This window comes from Myotis daubentonii, chromosome 1, assembly GCF_963259705.1.
Source record: "Myotis daubentonii chromosome 1, mMyoDau2.1, whole genome shotgun sequence".
NCBI classification, from domain to species: domain Eukaryota; kingdom Metazoa; phylum Chordata; class Mammalia; order Chiroptera; family Vespertilionidae; genus Myotis; species Myotis daubentonii.
Genome location: NC_081840.1, coordinates 65116995 through 65142765, shown reverse-complemented (window position 1 = coordinate 65142765; position 25771 = coordinate 65116995). Strand labels below are relative to the sequence as shown.

The following is a 25771-nucleotide window of genomic DNA, read 5'->3' as shown; positions in this document are numbered from 1 at the left end:
ACAAAGCTTATTGACTGAGCTCATGTGAGGAGCCCTGAGCGGCAGGCAGTCGATTGTCAGGACTGCAGATGACGCCCAGGTGTGAGTGATTATAGCCGGCTGACGGCTGACGGCTGACGGCTGACGGCTGACGGCTGACGGCTGACGATTCCGGAACACAGATTCAGGAGATCTGATGCTTTCAGCCACTTATGGAGACAGACACCGCAGTTACCGAGACGGGAGTAGGGAAACATTTTGTCCCAATAGCACTGGGCTCAGCTTCTCTTTTCTTGATTAAGAAAAAAAAAAGGAACGTTTTTTATGGGTTTGGGTCTCGTTTCTAGGGAGACCAAAGAAGGAGGAAGAATTATTGTGGAAATTGATGGCAAAGTGGCAAAAATCAGGAATTTAAAGGTAAGCCTGAAATTGCTTTCCTTTTTCTCTGCACTGAGGGGCTCGTATCATTACAGGGCTTCTGAGGTGAAAGTGTGTATGTGCATATGTGTAAAGGGGGAGAGTGGGAGAGCTTTGACCAACCACCAAGCAAATATGAAAAAGTAGGAAAGAGTGCAGGGGATGTTGCTGCTGCAGCCCAAGTTCTATCAAACGGGGTGCAGCTGTTTTGGAAACCGGTCAGTAGCCTCTTTGAAAGTAAACACAAGGAATGTATGTGGAGGCAGGCATGGCCAGCTTAAATCATGTTGGGGACAGTCCCTGTGTATTCTTAACTCACCTGAGAACTAGTTAGACTTTGTCCCAAGCCTCTCATTTCATATCATTTGGTCTAGAGGTGTGTGCATCTGCTAATGCAGGATTCATTTTGGCCACAGTGAGGACCAAGTAAGAACCTTCCGACCTCAGAAGAGAGTCAGTCAGTCTCTAGTCTGAGTCTTGTTACAAATTCTCTTTCACAGGTTTGACCGATATTTGAGTCACAATTGGACAAACTCTGGGTACTTCCTCCTTTACCCCTCACCACCTCTAAGACTAATTTCCTCCACCCCATTCCCCTCTTACCAGGCTAGTAGAAGAGATTCTTTCTGTGCCTTGGAGAGTGGAGGGTAACAGAGTGAGGGTTATCTGGACCCCAGGCCTCCCAGCCATGCGCACTCACATGTTGCTCCTGTGATGTGATCTGTTTCCTTTTGTCAGTAGCCCTCTGCTAAAAGAGAACAGGAACCGTCAGTCTGTCCACAGGAGCTCCCTGGGGACAAAAGGCCTTTTATTCTTCGCTGTCTCTTACTTATATCTCTGTTGCCTAATCACTTCAGCTGCTTTGTTCTGAGAGATCATATTTTTGGTTCTTAATAATTCCTGGCCAAGATCAAACTCGAATCTGCCTCTTGCACATCTTGCTGGCTGGTTGCTTCCCTGAGGTCAGTTACCTAAGAATCTCTTAGTCATTCTGACAGCCTCATTCTCCTGTGATCTGTGGATCCTACTGCTAGGGGTTGTCTCTCCCTGTCCAGAGTCTAAATTTTAAATAGAAAATACAGGCATTTCTGTGAATAATGCCATTCTCCCCAGCACAGTACCTTGAGGTTGTCGGTACAGTTCCAAGCTCTGGCTCTGTCTTCATTTACCTTGGGCAGTTGGATTGGTCCTAGCTTGTCTGTCCAATATGCTTTCCAATTCACTGTGAAAGCCTTAGGTGAATAGAGCCTGTCAGGCCCAGGAACTAAAGTATTCATGTATTTCTGTGTCTGCTATAGAAATACTTAGAGGGAAAAATGATAGTGATAAGAAGATGCCTGGAGATGTAAAGGTTTCTCTCCCAAGGTGTCCTATATCTCATTTGTTGGCAGATACATGATAGTCTGATAGACAGATATTTAATTAATTCTCTGCGGCTTTATTGAACCTAACAAGACGAGGACAGAGGTTACTTGTTTTCTTTTTTAGATAGCTATCATAAAGATTCTCATGACCAGTTCAGGTCTCTCTCGCTACAGCAGAGAGGAAACTAGTCCCACTAGCCAGATTCTGATACTATAATAGAGAAGACACTGGATCCTATGTTTGATTTTAGGTGGACAGCCGATCAGATGGCTTTGGCGACACCCGGGAGAAGGTTGTGGCATTCGGCTTTGATTACTGCTACTGGTCAGTCAACCCAGAGGACCCCCAATATGCCTCTCAGGATGTGGTAATGTCATTTTTCCTTCACTCTAATCAGTTTTTCGTAACTGTATAATTATTGGGAAATTAACATGGAATCTGGACCCTTCATATTTCTTACTTATAGTAATTTGGTTAGAAACTAATGATGTTTAATCTAAAAAGTGGTAGTCAGAGGCATCAGTTGCAGAAAGAGGAAAGGACTGCTTGCTCAGGGCATGGGACATGGCTAGTGTTTATTTAGGCTTCAGGCTCAGCATGATTCAGTGGATACAAGTTAGTTTAGGTAGTGGTCTGCTCCCATGGTAAGTGAATGGGCTCATCTCAAACTTTGCCTTGTGACGGGAGCTGGAACTGCCGATGAGCGCCAGCCGCGGAGCAGGGCCCAGCCTGGAAAACAGAGGAAATTAATCCTGATCAAGATGACAACCTCCCAAAAGCACCGAGACTTCGTGGCAGAGCCCATGGGGGAAAAGCCAGTGGGGAGCCTGGCCGGGATCGGTGAAGTCCTGGGCCAGAAGCTGGAGGAAAGGGGCTTTGACAAGGCTTATGTGGTCCTTGGCCAGTTTCTGGTGCTAAAGAAAGATGAAGACCTCTTCCGGGAATGGCTAAAGGACACATGTGGCGCCAATGCCAAGCAGTCCCGGGACTGCTTTGGGTCCCTTCGAGAGTGGTGTGACGCCTTCTTGTGATGCTTTCTGGGGAGCCCCCCATCCCTAACGCCAGCCTTGAGTCTTCAGAGTTTGCAGCTCCGTGGGGACTACTCCCTTGTCCTCTACCAAGGAAACGATTGCTGTCAGCTCACCACCGATGTCCTCCGGGTCTCTGGGGGAGTTCTCTCCCCTCACCATTTCAACTCTTTTGGAATTCTCACTCTTGCATGCATCTCCCTTCTCTTTCCCCTGCCAGTTTCAGGTCGGTGATCAGCTTTTCTGGGTGGATTTCTGGTCCCTCCCCTCACCCCTGGTCTGTTTAATGACATTTGGCTTCTCTTTTGGCAAAACAGTCACTGTTCATATGAAGTTTTTGAAATCAGTAAAGTCAGTGGCCTTCCAAAAACCCCCAAAAACAAAAACACACACAAAAAACCTGGCCTTGTGTTGCATGCAATGGAAGGGCCCAGGAATCCTAGAGGCTAGTCCAGCCGTGGGCAAACTACGGCCCGCGGGCTGGATCCGGCCTGTTTGAAATGAATAAAACTCAAAAAAAAAAGACCGTACCCTTTTATGTAATGATGTTTACTTTGGATTTATATTAGTTCACACAAACACTCCATCCATGCGTTTGTTCCGGCCCTCTGGTCCAGTTTAAGAACCCATTGTGGCCCTCGAGTCAAAAAGTTTGCCCACCCCTGTAACTAGTATATAAGAGGTGAGTTTTGTTGATCCGATGAGGATTGAGAGGATCAGCTAAGGCTGTTGGCCATGCTTCCTGTGTCTGGTAGTGCTGCCCAGCTCTCTCACAAGTCCCCGAGCGAGGCAGCAGGCCTTAGCAGGTGGATCTACAGGACTTCCCTCTGTTTCCGTGAAACAGCAGCATTGTTCTGATTTGTCCTGTCGAAGGTCATGACTTCAGTCCCCACGATGGCCAGCAAGCCTTGCCTCATTCAATTCTATGACCACAGACAATGGCCCTCACCCCAGCAACCTCCAGGGATTCTATGAAAATCCATCCCTAAAATTAGAATTATCATTTATTTGGCCTTCATGGGTCAGTATCATCATACTTGTACATTTTAAAGTACTACAGGAGTATGTTATTAGAAAATACCGTTGGAAAGGGAAATATTTTGGGGAGAACCCTGGACAACAATTGCCTATCTGTCTATATACGTTTGGATAAAAAGCCAAAGTGTTTTCTAAGTATTTTAGTCTTTTTTGTTTGTTTTTGTTAATCCTCACCCGAGGATATTTTTTCCATTGTTATTTAGAGAGCATGGAAGGGAGTGGGGAGAGAAACATAGATGGTTGCTTCCCACAGGAGCCCTGACCAGGGCTGGGAATCCCGTCTACAAATGAGACACGTGCCCTTGACTGGAATCGGATCTGGGACCCTTCAGTCTGCCGGTTGATGCTGAGTCTGTCCACTGAGACAAACCGGCTAGGGCAGTATTTTAGTCTTTTGTGCAACTTTCTTTTTTTATTATTTATTTATTTATTTATTTATTTATTTATTTATTTATTTTTAATATATTTTATTGATTTTTTTTATTTAATTAAATCTTTATTGTTCAGATTATTACATTTGTTCCTTTTTCCCCCCCCCCCCATAACTCCCCTCCTCCCAGTTCCCGCCCCACCCTCCGCCCTCACTCCCTACCCACTGTCCTCTTCCATAGGTGCACGATTTTTGTCCAGGCTCTTCCCACATCTCCCACACCCCTTTCCCCCCCAAGAATAGTCAGTCCATTCCCTTTCTATGTCCCTGATTCTATTATAATCACCAGTTCATTCTGTTCATCAGATTATTTATTCACTTGATTCTTAGATTCACTTGTTGATAGATGCATATTTGTTGTTCATAATTTGTATCTTTACCTTTTTCTTCCTCTTCCTCTTCTTAAAGGATACCTTTCAGCATTTCATATAATCCTGGTTTGGTGGTGATGAACTCCTTTAGCTTTTCCTTATCTGTGAAGCTCTTTATCTGACCTTCAATTCTGAATGATAGCTTTGCTGGATAAAGTAATCTTGGTTGTAGGTTCTTGGTATTCATCACTTTGAATATTTCTTGCCACTCCCTTCTGGCCTGCAAAGTTTCTGTTGAGAAATCAGCTGACAGTCGTATGGGTATTCCCTTGTAGGTAACTGAGTTTCTTTCTCTTGCTGTTTTTAAGATTCTCTCTTTATCTTTTGCTCTTGGCATTTTAATGATGATGTGTCTTGGTGTGGTCCTCTTTGGATTCCTTTTGTTTGGGGTTCTCCGCGCTTCTTGGACCTGTAAGTCCATTTCTTTCACCAGGTGGGGGAAGTTTTCTGTCATTATTTCTTCAAATAGGTTTTCAATATCTTGCTCTCTCTCATCTTCTGGCACCCCTATAATTCTGATGTTGGTACGCTTGAAGCTGTCCCAGAGGCTCCTTACACTATCCTCGCATTTTTGGATTCTTTTTTCATTTTGCTTTTCCGGTTGGATGTTTTTTGCTTCCTCGCATTTCAAATCATTGACTTGATTCTTGCGCTCCTCTGGTCTGCTGTCGGGCGTCTGTATAATATTCGTTATTTCAGTCCGTGTGTGCTTAATTTCTAGTTGGTTCCCCAATATAAGATCGAGGGTCTTATTAGTTTTCGTGTAGATCTCATTAAGTTTATCGGCAGCTTCTAAACAGTTCTTGAGAGACCTTAAAAGTGTGGTTCTGAACTCTATTTCTTCCATTGACAGTTTTGTCCTGTTTCTTTGTCTCCGCATTTTGTTATGCTTCCTTGGTGCACCCCCTAGTGGTCTTTGTTCGCAGTCTTATAGATAAATCTTGATTGTTGTAGCTAATTCCAGGGAGGGTTTGACCTCCAGGCCAGGTGGCTATGAGAATCAGCTGTGTCAGCAATGAGAGAACTTCTGTCCTCTAGGGAGGTGCTAATCTAGCCTTTGCCTGAGGCTATCCAGCAAATGCCTCTGTGCAGGGCTTGGGCGGGGCGGGTCGCACAGGATCAAAGGGTGGGCTGGAGAGAGCAGTTATGGCGGCTCTCAGTCCTGTCCCCAAGGGCTCTGCCTCTCTGAGTCCCAGCACCCGCTGCAAAGCTCGGAGAGAAAGCTGCACTCGCTCTGACCGAAGCCAGGCAGTCCCGCTTCTCCCGTTTGAGTCTGGGTCCCTAAAGACTCGCCTGGATCTGGTGCTCAGAGTCTGCGACTCCCTCCCGATTGAAAACGCCAACCGCGCCCTCCGCCGCCAGCCTGCTCCGCGCACTCCGCACCTCAGAATTTGACTTCAGCACTGCGCCTCCTCTGAGTGTCCGTATGCGTTTCTCTTTCCTCCTAGTTGTAGGACTTCCACTCAGCCAGCGTTCCTGTGGTTCTGGGTGGTGTCCCTTCCGTTTTTTGGTTTCACTTTTGAAGTAGTTGTTCAAAGCAGCAAACTCCGGTGTTAACCTATGCCGCCATCTTGGTTCCAGGGTCTCTTTATCTTTTGTGCAACTTTCTAATTATGCCAAAGGAACAGTGCTATCAAGCTCGAGTGACTTAGAGGACAGCACTGATCTTCCGTTGATGTGCATTTCTGAAGATGATTGGATAGTTCTAAACCTTTTGAGGGGAACATGTGGAAACTAGACCTGAGACCATTGTGGGGTTTGTTGTCTCTGTGGGTTCTTTCTATTATAATATGAACACCCTACCTTTGCAGTCAAACTGGATTTGCTGTAACTCCTCAGCAGGAAAAGGCAGTGTGGGCATTACATGGCCCCTGCCGAGCCTTCTCTGTCCTTTGGAGATGCGGGGACTGGCAGGTGCAGGCTTGTCTAATGGCCCTTGATTTGTATCCCAGCACCCAAGTATTGCTGAGGTGTCTGGTGACTGCTATTTGTAATTGTTTTACTGAGATTCTCCAAGAAGAGCCAGGAAAGATACCAACTCTCAGATAAGAGGATGGACTGTCTACAGCAGTTCACAGTTGTGACTGTATTTGTGGCATAGAAGGCAGTGTTCTTCCTATTAGTAGAAAGTGTGAACATACTGATAGCTATTTCAGTCCTCCCTGGCCATAGCACACTTAGAGCGGGCTGTTCTGTACCTAAGAAAAATGAACTGTTTTGTGTAACATTTGATACATCAATAATCTGGGAGGTGTGTGTATATTTGTAAATAAAAAAACTACATCTATATATATATATCAATAAGTTGGGGTATGATTTTGTGTGAGGCTCACATTTTACATTTATGTAGTTTAAATGTATAAAAATAACCTAGTGGAAGCCTAGAAGTCCATAGATGAGGAGGATTCAGAAATACGATTTTTCCTTTGTTGCCTCATATGATTTGAAGTTTGATGGAAAGATCAAATGGGATTTTGGACAGGAAGCCTGTGCAGAGAGATAAAACCGGAGTGTCCTGAGGTTGATGCTGCTTGTTTATTAATTGTCTAAGGCCTCATTGGTCCCAAGGGGAGTCAGGATAGGAGGGAGAAGGAAAGGAAACTTTGTCACGAGATGGAGTAGGGCCAAAGGTCCCAGAATGGTGGCAGGACTCACACCCATATGATTTGGTCAGAGGGACTCTGACGCGGAGATTGGAGTCTAGAGTTCATCCTAATCACTATGGCTCTGAGGTCACCAGGGAGTAGGAGAGGCAAATTATCCTAAAATCATAGGACTTGGGATGGGAAAGAATTTAGGTGTCATCCCAACGTGCAGCTGTCTTCTCTGCAGGATTGGCGATCATATTTAGTGGGTTCTAGAGAAAGGGGTCAGTCTTATTGAAGTATAATTTAGATACAGTAAAATTCACCCTTTTAGTGTACAATTCTATGAGTTTTGACAAACACAGTTGTGTAGTTTACCATCATATATAAAACAGGGCATCACCCCCAAATTCCTTCATGTTGCTTTGTAGTCAGGCTGCTTCTTACCCCCACCCACTGGTAACCACTGATTTGTTTTTTGTCCCTATAGTTTTATCTATAGGATATCTATAAATCTAATAAAACAGAGTGTAGCCTTTTGTTCCAGGATGTCTACAAATGTAATAAAACTGTGTGTAATCTTTTGAGTCTGGCTGCTGCTTCTTATTATTTTTTTATTTTTATTTTAGTTTGGTTTCTTTCATGTAGTCGAGATTCATCTCTGCTGTTGTGTGTATCATATCTTATTCTGACCTTGATTCAGAATTATTTAAATAATCTTCTTGCCCAGAAAGAAACTCTGGCTTTGGAAGCACTGATTTTAACAGCAAAGACTTGCACGTGGCAATGAGAGGACCCTGTCCTTTCATTAGTCCAAGGCTTGAACTTGGCCAAAACACTGTAGCCACGCCCCACAGCCAAGGCTTCTCCAGAATTGTCCTACATTTTTATCTGGCTTGAATCGAAATTTAAGTTAATGTACTTCTCTGAAGTTAAACCTGGATTTGTATTCAGGCACAGCCACTTAGCTGACTTTCTTTGGACAAATCACTTAACCTCTCTGAGTCCTAGTTTCTTCTACTTCAATTATTGTGAGAAGGAAATGAAATACTTATGTAAAGTACCTAGCCCAGGGCTTGGCAACCAGGAGTTGAATAAGGGAGGTCATGAGTGCTGTGTCTTGGATCCCTGTTGTGTGATTACCATGATCTCAGTATGAGAGAAGCAAGGCCCATGCTTCTAAGAGCTGAACTGGATTTGAAAAATCTCTTCTTTGAATCTGATTATGATCCCTTCTGGGATCAGCATGCTCTATTTGGAAAATTAACTTCCCTCCCTTCCTTCTGATCCAGAACATCTGTTGGAACCGGAGTCCTCTGCTGAGCGTATTGTGTTTGGGTGATTGTGTGTTTGTAAAACTTTCCATGAGGAGCATTAACTCAGCTTTACCCACCAAGGACTGTAATTGGCTGTCAAAGCAAGTGCAGACTGAGTCAACAGAAAGCACGTCCAGAAACAAAAAGCTACCCAGCCCTTGTTGGAAAGCAATTGCTCTTATTCTCCTGGGAATCTTTACTTTAAAATGGTCTGTTATTTAGCTAAAACACAATACCTAAAGCACTTGTAACTTTTCCAGATAAAAAGTCACGTGAGTGAGCCAGAGATTTCCTCCCCACAACCACTGAATACAAAACTGAACTTACAGTGTCAATGTGATTGTATTTGTTGTTTTAATAGTTGTTTAGTCTCCACACACACACTGAACATCAAACAGAGTATATCCCATTGTCTACCATCAAAGAGGAGACACAAAGACAGGGAGAAACAGAGAGAGGACGTGCGCGCGTGCGTGCGTGTGTGTGTGTGTGTGTTACAGATTCTTTGGTGAATATTTTCTCCAGTTCCAGACTTCAACTTGAGTATGTCAGGAACTTGGAGAGGCTTCAGAGGACCCCCGCCCCAAATGATTAAAGGGCTCCCTGTAGAAACCAAGAAGAAAGCCACTACCAGTGTGGCACACCTCATATTCTGCATGGAATAGGATAGGGAGGTGGTAATAATACTCTGCAAGTATGGAACATGGTGATTTTAGCAGTTTATGGTATATTAAAATAAGCCAGTCTTCGTTGCCATTAGGATAAAATAGGGGATTTCCAGAATCTGAGACTCCCTCCCTATTGAAAACGACAATCGCGCCCTCAGCTACCAGCCCGCTCCGCGCGTACCTCCGCACCTTTGTATTTTCCGCACTGCGCCTCCTCTGAGTCTCCTATGCTGTTCTCTTTCCTTCTAGTTGAAGAATTTCCCCTCAGCCAGCCTTCCTGTGGTTCTGGGCGATGTCCGTTCCATCTTTTAGTTGTATTTTTGAAGTGGTTGTTCGAGGCAGCTAACTCCGGTGTTTACCTACGCTGCCATCTTGGTTTTCTCGGGATTTCCAATTAAACGTCACAGGATATGTATTTAGGACATGAAAAGTAACTATGCAGAATCTTTAAACTCTGTTATGTGGTAGCTAAATAGTTTGACTTTAGAATTCCAGAATGCTGATATTAGAAATGCTAGAGACCACTCAAGACACTTAAAGAGACAAAAATAAGTTATATAATTTTTTCTCTTTTTGACCAATCCAGAATTGTGTGTAATGTTGTAGGGAAATGCCTAATGCTTATTCTAGTGACAGGGAACATGAACTACAACACAGAGGTTCCTGCATGGCAGGAAATGTGCTCTTAGCAGAATCCCAAGGAAAGACTTTTTCTTTAAGATTGGACCTACTCCTGGCTCTGTACTCAGTCAAGATGAGGCAGCTGCACTATTGCCATCTAGTACAGCGGTTCTCAACCTGTGGGACGCGACCCCTTTGGGGGGGGTCGAACGACCCTTTCACAGGGGTCGCCTAAGACCATCAGAAAACACATATATAATTACATTTTTTTGTGGTTAATCACTATGCTTTAATTATGTTCAATTTGTAACAATGAAATTGGGGGTCACCACAACATGAGGAACTGTATTAAAGTGTCGTGGCATTAGGAAGGCTGAGAACCACTAATCTAGTAGGATGGGGGAGGCTTGAGTGCCTATTATTATAGTGTGACCAGGCTGCACTTAGAAGCAGCATTTCTATCTGGGAATCTGAACCGATTATAAGATAAAGACAAATGATCTATCACTTCATGCCTCAGAAGGTGAGTACGATGAGGTGGAGAGAAGGAGTATGGCCCTCACTTTTTTTTTTATGCCTCACTTCTTTGGTATCTCCTGAACTCGGAGTGTGAATGCAGGCTTTAGGGAAGGAGTCAAGAAGGCAGAATAATTACTGAAACTGAGGAGGGACTTAAGAGGCTCAAGAGAAGGGGAAACATGAGGAAGAAACAAAGGTGAGAAGGGATTTGAGAGTGCACAGAGGGGAAGATGCTGTTAGTATCCTATCATTATTTACAGTAGATATTGTTGTCTTCCTTTTAGGGATAGGCTCAAATAGGTTGAGTAGCTGGCTTTAAGGTCACACAACCAAGTGATGGAACAATCATTCAAGCTTTTTACTGTGAGACTCCAAAATCCAAGCTCTCAAATGCTGCATGACACACAGCTCCATTTCTGTATTTTCAGTGCTACACATCTTAAATTAATGGTTATTGAATTAATTATTCAACTTATGGTTCAGTGGATGAGAGATAAGTTGGGACTCTGCCTTTTGGATCTTGCTGCCTGTTTTGGCCTTGTAGTTTGCGTAAGTTAGAAAACTATAGACTTAGTTCCTCTGTGCATCCCTTTTCCCTAATACATGTATGTGCAAGGGAACTGAGGAGTGTGTGGGCGTCAAAGCATTTTCTCATGAATATTTGCAGAGCTGTGTACATTCCATTACTAGTGCTATTTCTTCCCAAGCAAGATGGAGACAGAAGTAGAAGGGAGAGAATTTTATAAGAAAAAGCCTTTTTTTGTGCAATAGTTGAATGGGCTCTGCAGGCATGAGTGGGGGAAGGGAGATTGCCATTTCAGTATGTTCCCTCGGCCAGCGGCACAGCTGCTCAGCTCTGTAAGCATGTCCATGGGCTGGATTTTAAAGGAATAAGGTCATTTTCTTGGCTTCATCTCTAACTCATTTTTTCCCCTCTCTAGAAACTTGATTATGAATCTTCAAAGACTTAGAAAAATCTGAAAAATAGAGATCCTTGACTCTTATTGTTTGCTGCTGGTGCTAGATGCCTATACAAAAATGAATAGCAGAAGCTAGAAAAATATTTTAAAATGCAATAAAGCTTGTTTGGATTTTTTTTCCCTCTGCGAGCCAAGGGTAATGAGAATTTCTGGTAGCAGCTGGAGCCCTTGAGATCTGGAGAGAGAGGTTATCTGGAGGGGAGGCATGCCTTAAGCTTGGTAGTCAGTTGTAGACCTGGGCAGCCTAAGCATAAATACAGATCGAGTCCTGAGTCAGTTGTCCTTGACATTACCTACAAGTTCTCTTGCTTGCATCTGCAATGCTGAGAAGTACTCCTGTGCTCCCATTCTCTTTCCACTTGAATTGTCCTGGAGTTTAAAAGGATTGTCAGTTGCTTAAAGAGGAGAAGGATGATGATGGTGATGATTGCTTTGAGAGTCTTTGGAAAAATTGACTTGCAAATAATCTAAACAAGAAGATATAAGATGAAGAATAGCCCTTTGAACAAAAGACGTGTGTGCACCGCAGTAGTGCACAGACAGAGGAAGCCGCCTGGTCTGCCTTGCTAGGTGCTAAATTCTCTCCCACATACTTGCACAGTGAGCCTGTGTCCAAGTAGCCCCTCAGCACCATTTCAATGGTTCTGTGTTTGGGGGAGCCAGCCCAGCTGACTAAGAAAAGGCCCCTTCTAGCCCTAACTGGTTTGGCTCAGTGGATAGAGCGCCCGTCTGCGGACTCAGGGGTCCCGGGTTCGATTCTGGTCAAGGGCATGTACATTGGTTGCAGGCACGTCCCCAGAGGCGGGTATGCAGGAGGCAGCTGATCACTGTTTCTCTCTCATCGATGTTTCTAGCTCTCTATCCCTCTCCCTTCCTCTCTGTAAAAAAACCCCAATAAAATATATTAAAAAAAAAAAGAAAGAAAAGGCCCCTTCTAAATGCAGTGTTCTGCATTTTGACTATAATTATTTTTCTCCTTGTCCATTGGGGTTTGAGAGCCCAACAACGTTCCTAAATCTTGACTTAATTTATAGCACAAATGTGAGGGAGAAATAAGAGTTGGACTGTTTTGTTTGTTTGAAATGCAGATTGTCTTGAAAATTATTGTAATATATGCAGATTCTGTCCTACCCTCACCCTCTTCCAAGATTCCTCACAGAAAAGGTCATACATTGAGGCTTCCTGTTGGAAGCAGAGGGGCAGAGTTGGCCTACAGAGCCCTGGGGCTGTAATGTGAAGGGGAGGAGACTGAAATTCATGTCTTATCTCTGTTCTGTTAATAAAATGGGAGTGTGTGGGTTTAAAAAATTGTTTCTAAATGGAGGAGTAAATGACTTTATTTTGGTGGGATTGGGACTTGCGGCTTTAAAAAAATTGCTTTTCAGCAGGATGTATATTTTTGTTGGATTTTTTTGTTTGTTTTTTTAGAATCCTCCACAGCAACATTCGAGACCATGAAGTTAAACCCAGAGACCTTTATCAATTAATTGTACTGTTTGTATAAATAATTACAAAGATCCTCTTAAAACGTTCATATTCTTACAGTAAAAGATTAAACTGATATTTCTATAATAAAAGGAAATGTGAAGTATGTTTTTGTAAACACACACATAAAATAAATGCAGTGTTCTGAAAAGGGTTCAGACGCTGTGGGGGGGGGGTGGGAAATGGAACTGGTTTCGAAGGGATAGGGATAGAGAGATAGAAACATTGATGATAGAGAAACATCATCAATTGGCTGCCTCCTGCACACCTCCTAGTTGGGATTGAGCCCACAACCTGGGCATATACCCTGGCTGGGAATTGAAACAGTGATCTCTTGGTTTCTGGTTTAAGCCCAACCACTGAGCCATGCCGTCTGGGCTCTGCCTCACTGTTTCAGTGCTACATAGAATTCCATTGTATGAGGGTGTTATAGTTTAGTTTTCTGTGATGGACAATTAGGATATTTCCAGATTTATGCTATTCTATCTAATAAAGATGGAATATGCTAATTGACCCTCACATCATAAAGATGGTGGTGCCCACAGCCAATAGGAGGGAATATGCTAATTGACTGCCACGCCCTCAAAGATGGCTGCACCCAGTCCGCTCAGCCCCACCAGGGCGGCAGGCGCATGGCAAGGCGGGGCCCGCCCCCAGGTGGGCTCGGCCTTGCTGCGCACCTGCCTCCGGAGTCCCCTAGTCCCCTCAGCCTCCCAGCCCCCCAGGGCTGGCCTCAGGTGCAAGCAAGCCTCTGCTGTCGCCTGCCCAGCTACCCAGGGCCGGCCAAGGCTCAGGTAATCGGGCCGGCCAAGGCTTGCACTGCCGGCAGTTGCAGCAGCAGAGGTGTGATGGGGGCGTCGCCTTGCCCTGATCGCTGGGTTGCTTCCACCCCTGAGGGCTCCCGGACTGTGAGAGGGGGCAGTCCGGGCTGAGGGACCCCCCCCCTTCAGTGCATGAATTTTCATGCACCGGGCCTCTAGTTATACATAATACTGGAGTGAGCATCTTTACATTTTTTGCCAAGTATAACTGTAAGATAAATTGCTACAAGTACAGTTGCATGTTCAAAGAGTATGTATAGTTTAAATTTCAACAGATTTTTGTCCAATTGACTTCCAAAAATATTGTAGCAATTTACACCCTTAACAATAATGTATCAATACTTTATGACAACCCTTGCCAATATTAAGTGTTACCATACTTTGTAACTTTTGCCTAACTGATATGTAGAAATAGTATCTTATTGTTGCCTTTTATTTTATTGTAATTGAGGTTGAGCATCATTTTGTGTTTCTTGGCCATTTGTATCTTTTCTTCCCTGTGAAGTGTGTGTTCATATATTTCCCCCCTTTTTTCTACTGTATTCATTTTTTTCTTATTTTTAAGAGAAGTTAGCATATTAAGGAAATTGATCCAAGTGTCATAGATGTTGCAAATATTTTCCCTGCTTTTACTTTTGTTTTCATTATTATTTTATTTTTAATTTAAATTCTTTATTTTTTAAAGTATTGTTATTAATTTTTTTTAAGATATATTTTATTGATTGTTTTTTTTACAGGGAGGAAGGGAGAGAGATAGAGTTAGAAACATCGATGAGAGAGAAACATCGATCAGCTGCCTCCTGCACATCTACTGGGGATGTGCCCACAACCCAGGCACGCCCTTGACTGGAATCGAACCCGGGACCTTTCAGTCCGCAGGCCAACGCTCTATCCACTGAGCCAAACCAGTTTTGGCTATTGTTATTATTTTTATAGTAACCCTCCCACCCCCGCCATGTGTGTGTTTAAATGTAGTTGAATTTATCAGCCTTCCTATATGGCTTCCTGGTGTGTTAAGTTGTAAAAAAAAACCCATTTCTGAGATTATAAAGGTATTCACCATGTGTGTCTTTTTCTGGTATGATAGTAGATTTATCTTGTTAATATTTTAATATTTGGTCCATTTGAAATGAGGTAGGGCTTCAGCTTTATTGCTCCCTGTCTCCCAATAGTTAGCCAGTTGTCCCATTCCCATTTATTAAAAACCCATCCTTTCTCCACTGATGTAAAAAGCCATTTTATCCTGTATTAAATTCCAGTGTATACTTGGAGTCTCTTTTAAAACTCTATTTTGTTCCATTGACCTATTTGTATTCTTGTGCCAGAACCACGCTGTTTCAGAAGTTTTCAAATGTACATAAAAGTATATACCATAGTGTTTCCCTACTTTTTAGTATTTGACAGGAGTAATCCTTTCTCATACTCTCCTGGTTATTTTGGTTATTGTTCTTCCCCCATGTACTTCCTGCTTTTGCTTATGCTGCCTCCTCTTTCTAAAATATACAAAAACTAGAGGCCTGATGCATGAAATTCGTGCAAGAGTAGGCCTTCCTTCCCCCGGCTGCCAGCACTGGCTTTCCTCTGGCACCTGTGACCCGGGCTTCCCTCTGGCCGCCGGCAGGCACAAGCTCTGTGGCTTGCCTCAGCCCTGGCAGCCACAGCAGCTTGCCTCAACCTGAGGCAAGACGAGCCAGCAGGAAAATGGGTACTTTCACTTTAGATAATTTGGGAAGCCATGAAAGATTTTAACATGACTGAAGGAGGCAGAGTATCCTGGATTACAGAAACAGCATTCACTCATTCAACAATCATTTACCTAATGTATGCCAGGAGCATGCTGGGTTCTTGGTAAACAAACTGTGAGTACGTGTATGTGCGTATGCATATGTTTTGCTTAATTACTTTACCTCAATTGCTATATCTCTATTTCTGTAGATCAGATTTTAAGCAAATCTAACGTCTCCTCTAGAGGTTCTAATAGGCTGTAGTGCCCATGTCATCTTTCTGTCCCCCACACTGTTGCTTGGACACCACTGCCTTCCTTTGTTTCCATATCCTAGGTGTGAGGCCATGGTATCTCATCTTTGCTGCTCTCTCAGGAGCCTGCCTATGGGGCATGATAGAGATCTTTTCTTGTTCCAGACGGTAGAAGTGTTCTTATTTTAACATTTAAGCTACTTTCTTGTAGAAAAATAGCCTCTAGGAGCACATTACTAGTTTTTCCTTATGTATGTGCATGCTCATTGAGCTTTACTAGGACCTTGCGTGTCCAGATGCCCCCTTACTGTGAGTGGAAGAGGATGTGCCTCCTCCTCTTTGGGAACACAGACGTAGAGAGCCTGCTGTAGTTCTGCCTTGCTTCTCAAAGTGTGGAACTTAATATTGCCTAGAGCAGGGGTGGGGAACCTTTTCTCTGCCAAGGGCCATTTGGATATTTATAAATCTTTCGCCATACACAATTATCAACTTAAAAATTAGCCTGCTCATATTTGGTCAAACATTTAATTAACTCACCCCTAATGCCTTGGCAGGGCCAGACCAAATGATTTTGCGGGCCTTACACGGCCCTCAGGCTGGACGTTCCCCGCCCCTGGCCTAGAGCTTGTCAGAAATGTGTACTTTCAGACCCCACCCAAATGTACTGAATCAAAATCTGCATTTAAAAAAGATCACCAAGAGATACATATGTATGTGAGGAAGATTCAGATCCAAGATTTCTGGGGTAGAGCTTAAGATGCTGCTGGGCTGAGGACCACACTTAGTAATAAGATTCTAGAGTACGTGATATATTCCACCTTGATGGATGGAATTGATGACAGCATTTTCCAAGGACCAGTTAACCATACTTTTCCTTTGTCTGTAAAATATGCATTATTCCCTGATTGAAATTCCTCTTACTTGTCTGTCTGGCTGACTGAAGAAAGAAACTGTATTAGCCTCTGACATATCCACTTATGTAACTTCCAATTTAGGCAAACCTCGATGGCTTTGGTCTAGTGAAACAAACTTTATGTGATTTAAATAGCCTTGGTTTTCTTTTTTATTAAAAAATGATTTATTGATTTTGAGAGAGAAAGAGAGACACTGATTTGTTGTTTCACTTATTTTTGCATTCATTGGTTGTTTCTTTCTTTCTTTTTTTTTTTTTTTTGGTTGTTTCTTATATGTGCCCTGACTGGGGATTGAACCCCCAACCTTGGTGTATCAGACGATGCTCTAACCCACTGAGCTACCTGGCTAGGATAGCCTTGGTTTTCTTTTGTTTGTTTTTTAATATATTTTTATTGATTTCAGAGAAGAAGGGAGAGGGAGAGAGAAGGAAACTTTAATGATGAGAGAGAATCATTGATCAGCTGCCTCCTGCACGCCCCCCACTGGGGATGGAGCCTGTAATCCGGGCATGTACCCTTACTGGGAATTGAACCATGACCTCCTGGTTCATAGGTCAACGCTCAACCACTGAACCATGCTGGCCAGGCTGGTTTTCTTTCTTCTTCTTTGTTTTTAAATCCTCACCAATGATATATTTTCCACATTATTTTTTAAAAAAATATATTTAATTGATTTTTTACAGAGAGGAAGGGAGAGGGACAGAGAGTTAGAAACATGGATGAGAGAGAAACATCGATTAGCTGCCTCCTGCACACTCCCCACTGGGGGTGCGCCCGCAACCAAGGTACATGCCCTTGACTGGAATCGAACCCGAGACCCCTGAGTCCGCAGGCCGACGTTCCATCCACTGAGCCAAACCAGCCAGGCTCCACATTGATTATTTTTAAAGAGAGTGGAAGGAAAAGAGGAAGGGAAGGAGGAAGAGAGAGAGAGAGGTGAAAGAGATACATTGATTGCTTGCCTACCACACACCCCAACCAATTGGGGATTGAACCTGCAACCCACGTATGTGCCCTTGACCAGGAATTGAACCCTTTGGTGCATGGGCTGATGCTCCAACCATTGAGCAACACCGGCCAGGGACAGCTTTAGTTTTTTTTTTAATCTCAAGAGAGTGATAATTTTCCACTTACCAACATCACAGGAATGTTGTTAGCATAAAATGAAGTATTAAGCCTGAGAGAATTTTGGAAAAAGAAATTTTAAATAAATACCAGTTGGTATTATTACCACTGTATTATATCCTCTGTTGTTTCTGTACCAAGAAAGACAGTGTGTTTCTGGAGTTTTTCATGTGGCCAATGAAAGTATCTTCTGCTTTTAATTCTTTAATAAATATATTTTTTCTAGAAATATTGTAATTTACTAATTTAAAAAATAGGTAATATATGCACATGTCAGAAAGAAACAGTATGAAAGGATTATACAGTGAAAATTAAATCTTTCTATCCCCATCTCCTTCCCTACGATGAGGCAAACATTGTTATCAATTCTTATATATAGTCTCAGAGAATTCTATGCAAATATAAGCATGTGGTTGTATATTTATTCTCTTTTAAAAAATGATAGCACACAGATTATTCTGTATCTTGCCTTGTTGAATTAATATATCTTGGAGACATTTCAAATCCATATACAGGGGTGGGCAAAAGTAGGTTTACAGTTGTAAGTACATGCAACACAGTTTATTCTTATTATTTATTAACTAGAGGCCTGGTGCACAACATTTGTGCACTTGAGGGGGGTCCCCTCAGCTTGGCTTGCACCCTTTAGCAGTCCGGGAGCCCTCGGGGGAATGTCTGACTGCTGTGGAAGTGGGAGAGGCTCCCGCCACTGCCGCTGCGCTTGCCAGACATCAGCATGGCTTGTGGATGAGTGGCGCTCCCCCTGTGGGAGCACACTGACTATAAGGGGAGCAGCTCCTGCATTGAGCGTCTGCCCCCTGGTGGTCAGTGCCCGTCATAGTGACCAGTCGTTCCGCTGTTTGGTCGATTTGCATATTACCCTTTTATTATATAGGAGGATTGTATTCTTCATTTGTATTACAACTATAAACCTACTTTTGCCACTCCTGTATATGTATAATTACTTCCTGTTATTGATGACCATATCATAACTTTCTGTATGGGTATACCATAATTTAATTGTTACTATGGACATTTAAACTATGTATGTCTTAAATTTACAGTGAATTTCTTATAGGTATCGTATGTGTAATTGGGTCTTGTTTGGTTTTCCTAATCAGGCCATCTCTCCCTTTTAATTAAGATTATTTAGGCCACTCACCAATATAGTTATGACATTCATTTTGCTATTTGTTTTCTCTTTGTCTAATTTGTTCTTTTTTCCCTTTTTCATATTTTTCTGCCTTCTTTTGGGTTGAGTATTTTTTTATTTCATTTTACCTTTGTTGGTTTATTAGCTATAACTTGTTTTGTTAGTGGTTGCTTTAGCGTTTAAGGTATACATTTCTAGTTATTATAGTCTACCTTCAACTAATAATATATTATTTCCCATAAGATTCACTAGAATACTTCTATTTTTTCTCAGTCTTTATACTATCAAGTCATACATTTTAATGTCTACATATGTTATAAACTCTATAATATACTGTTAATAATTTTGTTTAAACAGTAGATTATCTTTTCAAAAAATTTCAAGAATAACCCCCCCCCCCCCACACACACACACACACATATATTTACCAATGTAGTTGCCAGTTCTGGTGCTCTTCATTTCTTTTTGTAGATCTGTATTCCCACCTGGTGTCATTTTTTTCTTGTCTGCTAGTATATTCTCTAACTTTATTTTTGCTATCATAGTTTGGACACTGCAAAGATGGAGACTGTACTTGATTTATATCTCACAAACCACATAGCATTAAGTCTGGTGTCAGCAGATGAGCCACATTGGTTTGTGATAAGCTCTAGGGACTCTAGCAGAGCTCATCTTAATTTAGTGTTGTCTCCTAAACCAAAGGAGGCCAAACCTTAGCTGGGCACTGAGTATGCTCAGGAGACATTTCCTTATACTCTAAAGCCAAACAAAATCAGAAGTTGATAATTTACTATGGAACAAGTTGGAGCATTTCAAGTTGTTGGTCTTGGCTTTCCAATATCTTTGTTGCTATTTGCTGTTCTTTTTGAACTATATTTTTTGGGACAGGGGTTTGGCCCCATATTTTCTTTTCTCGGATCTGAAGTTAGTGGTGGTCTATACCATATACTGGCTCTAATTATTCTTTGATTTACCTACATTTATATAATCTCAGATTCTAGCAAAAACAGCCTTTTCAGAATTCTGAGCAGGTATGGGGATGAAGGGAAACCATCTGTTTATATCTTTCTTCTTTCTACTTCTACTTGGTTGGCCCCCTTTCCTCACCTCTTCCTTAGATCAACATTAAATTTGATGTTTCTTTTATTTGTGAAAGCTCATTAAGGTCATAGAATATGTCATTATTTTACCTTGTTTATACTTACCCATTAAAAACTCATAGTTCTTGAGGGACCATACATAAAAAGATAATTACTTCAGTGTGGCAAGTACTATAATAAATATTTTAATCAAGAATTTGAAAAAACTTGAAGAGGGAGATAGGTCTTTTTTTGTTGGGGCTGGGGAGGAAATATCGTCAAAAAAATATCTACCTCACAACATGATTACTCTGTTCAGGATTGAATAAGATTTAAACCTGTAGTTCTCTTCCAAAGATGGGAAAGACATTTCTTCTTAAGACTTGAAGGTGGTGCTTCACATACTAGTATGTAGATTTAGTATGTAGCATAGCTTGGGGGTTTCCAAAAAGATCAGAGACTTCTCAGAGCATCATGTTAATCATTCACTAATATTAACTTGGAGCTCCGTCCTAGGTTTCATTCTAGATACCGCTTAGTCTTATAATAAAATAGGTGTATGAATCATTTAATTGAGGCTGGCTACTTAGCATATTAACTTGATGTGTGACTGTTATGGAAGGAACTGGGTTCAGTGAAAACTTTTCCTCTCTGCAGAAAAGGCAGAGTTGACAGTTTCTCATTTTTCAAGTGTGAGACAGAGGAACATGAGTTATTTATAAACTCACTTCCCCCAAAGACTGAACACAATAGAAGCCTGAAATCAAATGGTGACCAGATGTGCCCAGGCACCCCCCAGTTTGTATTAGAAGTTGGAAAAGGCAGATTCCCTGGGGAGGTGGTCCCAGGGTGAAATGGATGGACTCACTCATAAGATCATCTTGTGTATACAAAAGGCCCCTTACGTCGGGTCCAGGAGCAGAAGTAGTAAACAGAAGGGCATGCTCAAACTCGTTTTCCTTGCTTCTCTTTCTAGACGTGGGGGATTATTCTTTTGTCAATAATTTCATTGCTCAACTCTTGTCTCTGTAGTTATGCAATTAGACAAAATACAAGTGGTTTATGGGGATGTGTGCTGAATTGATAGAGGAGGACGAATTAATAGCTTCCATGCAGTTGGTAGAGGTAGTGGTTCTGCTAGGATGAGAAGAGATTTACAGGAATGGAAACCCTTAGTTACTTTTAACCCCTTTACTATTCCTCCCATATTAAAATAACCCCATCTTGTTTGTGGTGGTTTTGTGGTTTCAAGTTCAAATATGTAGTGGTCTTTGACTGGTATTGCTTTTCCTTTTCTCCCACATCATAGATTTAAAAAATAGAAGCAACTTCCTCCTTCATAAGATCTGGAAACATTCCCATGTAGTTTAGAGACTTAGTTCCAGGGTTTGGAAAATGTTCTCCTGACCAGCTCACTTAGTGGGCGTTTGAGAACCTACACTGTGCCAGGTACAGAACTTTGTTTTTTTCTTTTCTTATTTTGTTTTCTTTTTTGGGTACTGAACTTTAGTACCTGACTTCTCACTCATCCTTCACAACAATCCTGTAAAGTGGGTTATTATCATCTATACTGTACAGACATGAAAATTGAGGCTCAAGAGGTTAGGCAACTTGTCCGCGGCCACACGACTAAGAGGTGGAGCTCAAACTGAAACCCAGAGCCGCTGCCTCTGAAGACTGCTCTTTTCACTTCTCCCTGCTGCCTGCTGTGGGAGCTAACTCCTGACTGTGTGCTTGCCCCTGATAGAGGAAGTATGGTATGAATTAGCTGACAGAAACATTTGGACCATTAAGTTTTGTATTTACTATAGGAAAGGACCCAAGGGTCATGAGAAGGAACATGTGCTTTCAAGCCTCCCTATTGATGATGCTTCTCTTTGAGATATGGAGAACATTACCTATTTTTAGTTTTGTATGTGAGGCAAGTGCTTGTCAACAGGTGCAGTCAGGGTGTTTTGTTTGAGTCCCCTGAATTAGTCCTAATTGACCCAACCACTCTCTGAGACTCAAGAAAAAGTTCACACTTCATAGCAAATGGATGCTTTGTTTCACCTATTCTGACGCAAGGACCAGGTTTTGAAGTGGACTTTAAAAGTGGTGAAATGTAGCCAGAGGTGCCCAGGAAGGAGTCTGGGGTCTGGGCACTGACCCTGCCAGCCAGTGTGCTTCCTTCCTGGCACAACTCAGCATTTCCCAGCACCTCTTTTTCAGAGGGAGTCCAGTTTCATATTGTGGAGGGAAAGAATTAATGCAGAACCTCCAGATTGAATCCAGAAAAATCTCAATGTATATTTTTGAATTAAACGAAACCATACATTGTTTTCTAGGTTTATCCTGAATTCGACCAGCTTTTTTTTTTTTAAATATATATTTTATTGATTTCTTACAGAGAGGAAGGGAGAGAGATAGAGAGTTAGAAACATCGATGAGAGAGAAACATCGATTAGCTGCCTCCTGCACACTCCCCACTGGGTATGTGCCCGCAACCAAGGGACATGCCCTTGACCAGAATCGAACCTGGGACCCTTGAGTCTGCAGGCCGACGCTCTATCCATTGAGCCAAACTGGCTAGGGCTCGACCAGCTTTAATTCCCAAGTATTTATTTTTCAGCAGAGATGACCCTCATCTGCTCAGTATTTTCCACATAGAAGCATTTATACACCAGAGAGAATGAATCTCTTAGGCATTTGTCAGTTCTGTCAGGATTTTTAGAGGCTTATTAACTATGCTTCGTTGGAAATCAGTCCCAAGTTCCTGAGTGACTGTCCAGGTTTTTGTCAGTACATTTCTCAGGTGTCACCAGCAGGTAATTGTTGAGCTAAATGCTCACCACTGTCAGGTCTCTCTTCCATCATAATTTTTTGGGGGATCTTTTGCATGCACTTTGGTAACAATGCTGAGACGCACCTTCGTCCCAGGGCTTTTGGCTGAGGCTGGAGTCACACTTTGTTTATTTTGTTAAAGTGACTTGATAGGAGGAGGTGAGGCGCAAGGGTGCCACAAGACCAGTGTAGTGGGAGATTTTGTGATTCTAACATGCAGATTTTCTCTTCTGCAAACTAGTTTTCAGGGTTGGAAGAGGGAAGTGTAACTCAAGGGGAGAAAGGCCCTTGCCAGTGGTATGCATGAGGCAGATGCTGTTCAGATCAACACAAAATTAATCTCCTCAACTAGACCTTGGATGCTGAGAATGATATGGGCCTTCCTCTAGGCCAGCGGAACCCAGCTATTAAACCGGAACTTTCTTGGGGGCTCAGCTCATTTGTTTCTCCAGCATTAAGATTACTCTCTAGAGACCCATTCAGACTAAATAATAGTAAAAACAGGAAATTTGCTCCTAGCAACATGGTTGCAGGAAAAATTTTTCTACTTAGGCAGGAATGAGAGTTAAAAACAGAAACTTCATCCTCCAGGCATGTTTTCTGCTTATATACAAGTACTAGAGGCCCAGTGCATGAAATTTGTGCACAGGTAGGGTTCCTAGGCCTGTCCGGTGATCAGGGCCGATCAGGGCCTTCCTTCCGGCTGCCAGCCTGGGCCTCCCTTCGTTCTGTGCTGCCCCTTGGTCAGTGCACATCATAGTGAGCGATAGAACTCCTGGTCTCCCAGTCGAACTTCCACAGGGACACTTTGCATATTAGCCTTTTATATATATATATATATATATATATATATATATATATATATATATACATATATATATATATATATATGTATATATATATATATATATATATATATATATAGACTAGAGGCCCGATGCACGAAATTCGTGCAAGGGGCTCAGTCCTCGCAGCCCTGGCTTCATCCAGATGGTTGTCTGGACGGTTATTCTGCTGTTCAGCCGTTCGGTTGATATTATGCTTTTATTATTATAGACTAGAGGCCTGGTGCACAAAAATTTGTGCACTCGGGGTGGGGGGGGGGAAGGGGGTCCCTCAGACCGGCCTGTGCCCTCTTGCAGTCTGGGACCCCTTGGGAGATAACGACCTGCTGGCTTAGGCCCGCTCCCGGGTGGCAGAGGGCAGGCCCAATCCCTAGGTGCAGCCCCTGCTCAGGCTCAGAGCAGGGCCGATTGGGGAGTTGGGGCGCCACCCCCTGTCATGCACAGAACAGGGAGATTGGGAGGTTGCGATGCCACCCTCAGTCACGCTCAGGGTAGGGCCGATTGGGGGGTTGGGGCACCGCCCCCTGTCACACTCAAGGCAGGGTCGATGGGGAGGTTGTGGCGCCACCCCCTGTCACGCACAGAGCAGGGCCGATCAGGGGGTTGGGGCGCCACCCCCTGTCACGCACAGAGCAGGGCCCATCAGGGGGGTTGGGGCTGCGTACCCTGTCACGCACAGAGCAGGGCTGATCAGGGGATTGGGGCGCCTTCCCCTGTCACGAACAGAGCAGGGCGGATAGGGAGGTTGTGGCCCCACCCCCTGTCACACACAGAGCTGCAGGGCGATCAGGGGGTTTGGGCGCTGCCCCCTGTCACACTGATCCTGGTGCCGGGAGGCCTCTCGGCTCCATTGATCCCGGTGCTGGGAGGCATATTACCCTTTTACTATATAGGATAGAGGCCTGGTGCACGGGTGGGTGCTGGCTGGTTTGCCCTGAAGGGTGTCCTGGATCAGGGTGGGGGTCCCCACTGGGGTGCCTGGCCAGCCTGGGTGAGGGGCTGAGGGCTGTTTTCAGGCTGGCGGGTGACTGAAGCTCCCAACTGCTCCTTTTTTTCTTTTTTTATTCTGGGCCAGCTTTAGCTCTGAGGCTTGGCTCCAGCTCTTAGGCCTCCGCTGCTGAAAGCAGGTATCTGGCCTTTGTTTACCTTCTGTATTTGAAACAATGTTGCGATCCTGCTGGCTGAAGCCCGAGGGACTAAAGCAGGTTTCTGGGGTTTTGTTTAGATTCTATATTTGTAACATAGTTGCTTAGAGTTGCAGCTCTAAGACCTTGGCGGGACCCTGGGCCGCAGTGACGGGCGGGTGCGCCCAGGCGGGTGGTGATGTTGGCACAGGAGGAGGCTGGGCCCGCAGGCAGGGGCAGGGGCAGGGCTGGCCCCGGCTCAGAGGCCGGCGGGGTAAATCTTTATTATTAAAAGTATTAAATATATTCCCTCCCCCGCATTGGGCCCTTATTTTGTTGTTTTCTTCACAATCCACTGAACTGAGTCTGTTGAGTGTGTGTGAGTGGTGGGAAGAAAGAGCATTTGCAAAAGATGTGACCTGGCTCTGGATGCACCTCTGTTCCCACTTACTGCTGGGGTACTACAAAGGAAAGTTGAGTTTTGTGGAACATTTTCCAGCTAGTAAATGGATGACAGCCAACTGAAATGGTCTGATGAAGAGAAACGACCCCTCCTTCAATCCCTGGGAATTTAACCCAGACAGATGTCAGGAGTCAAAGGGAACCCTGCCAGATTCTTAGTTTTGCTAATACATATAGGAGTGGATGACTGGAAAGGGAGAAGGACAGAGCTGGGAGGGAGATTGGGGAGGGGGGGAATGATACAGGCCTCAGTCTTTCACTACTTCCTGGGTTCTTTTGGCCTCTATCTGAATATTAGAAACAAAACACTCAGTTCACTGGCCAGAAGCCTAACTGCAGCTGCTAAAACATAGAATAGGGCAGTGTAGTCTTGAGTCAGCAACCTCTGTCTTTGTCCTGTTGCCTCTAGTTATGTGTATTATCTCACTTAATCTTTATAAACCTGTGATAGCGACATAAAATACCCACTTCTCAGGTAAAGAAACTGAGACTGACAAAGTTTAAGTAACTTGCTCAGGATCACACAGCTCGGAACCACGAGGGCCACGTTCTAATTTGGAACATATCAAGCCATTCACAGAATTAAAGGGAAAGTTGAAAAATGGGTAGGAAGCCATGGGATCCTAGGCAGCGGGGAAGCCAGGCA

The 25771-nt window shown here is 43.4% G+C and overlaps 2 protein-coding genes across 6 annotated transcripts in view; both read left to right on the top strand.

The window, feature by feature from the left end:
• STARD9 (StAR related lipid transfer domain containing 9) overlaps positions 1-25771 on the top strand; it is a 98732-nt gene that overhangs the window by 2564 nt on the left and 70397 nt on the right. For all 5 annotated transcript variants that reach the window (XM_059704044.1, XM_059704035.1, XM_059704019.1 and 2 more), the window contains exons 2-3: positions 327-396; positions 2012-2128. In XM_059704044.1, the coding sequence (XP_059560027.1) occupies positions 327-396; positions 2012-2128 (187 nt within the window). The remainder of the gene's footprint in view (positions 1-326; positions 397-2011; positions 2129-25771) is intronic.
• LOC132238524 (barrier-to-autointegration factor-like) lies at positions 2419-2898 on the top strand. The gene has a single exon (XM_059704054.1). The coding sequence runs from the start codon at positions 2523-2525 to the stop codon at positions 2790-2792; it is 270 nt and encodes an 89-aa protein (XP_059560037.1). The 5' UTR covers positions 2419-2522; the 3' UTR covers positions 2793-2898.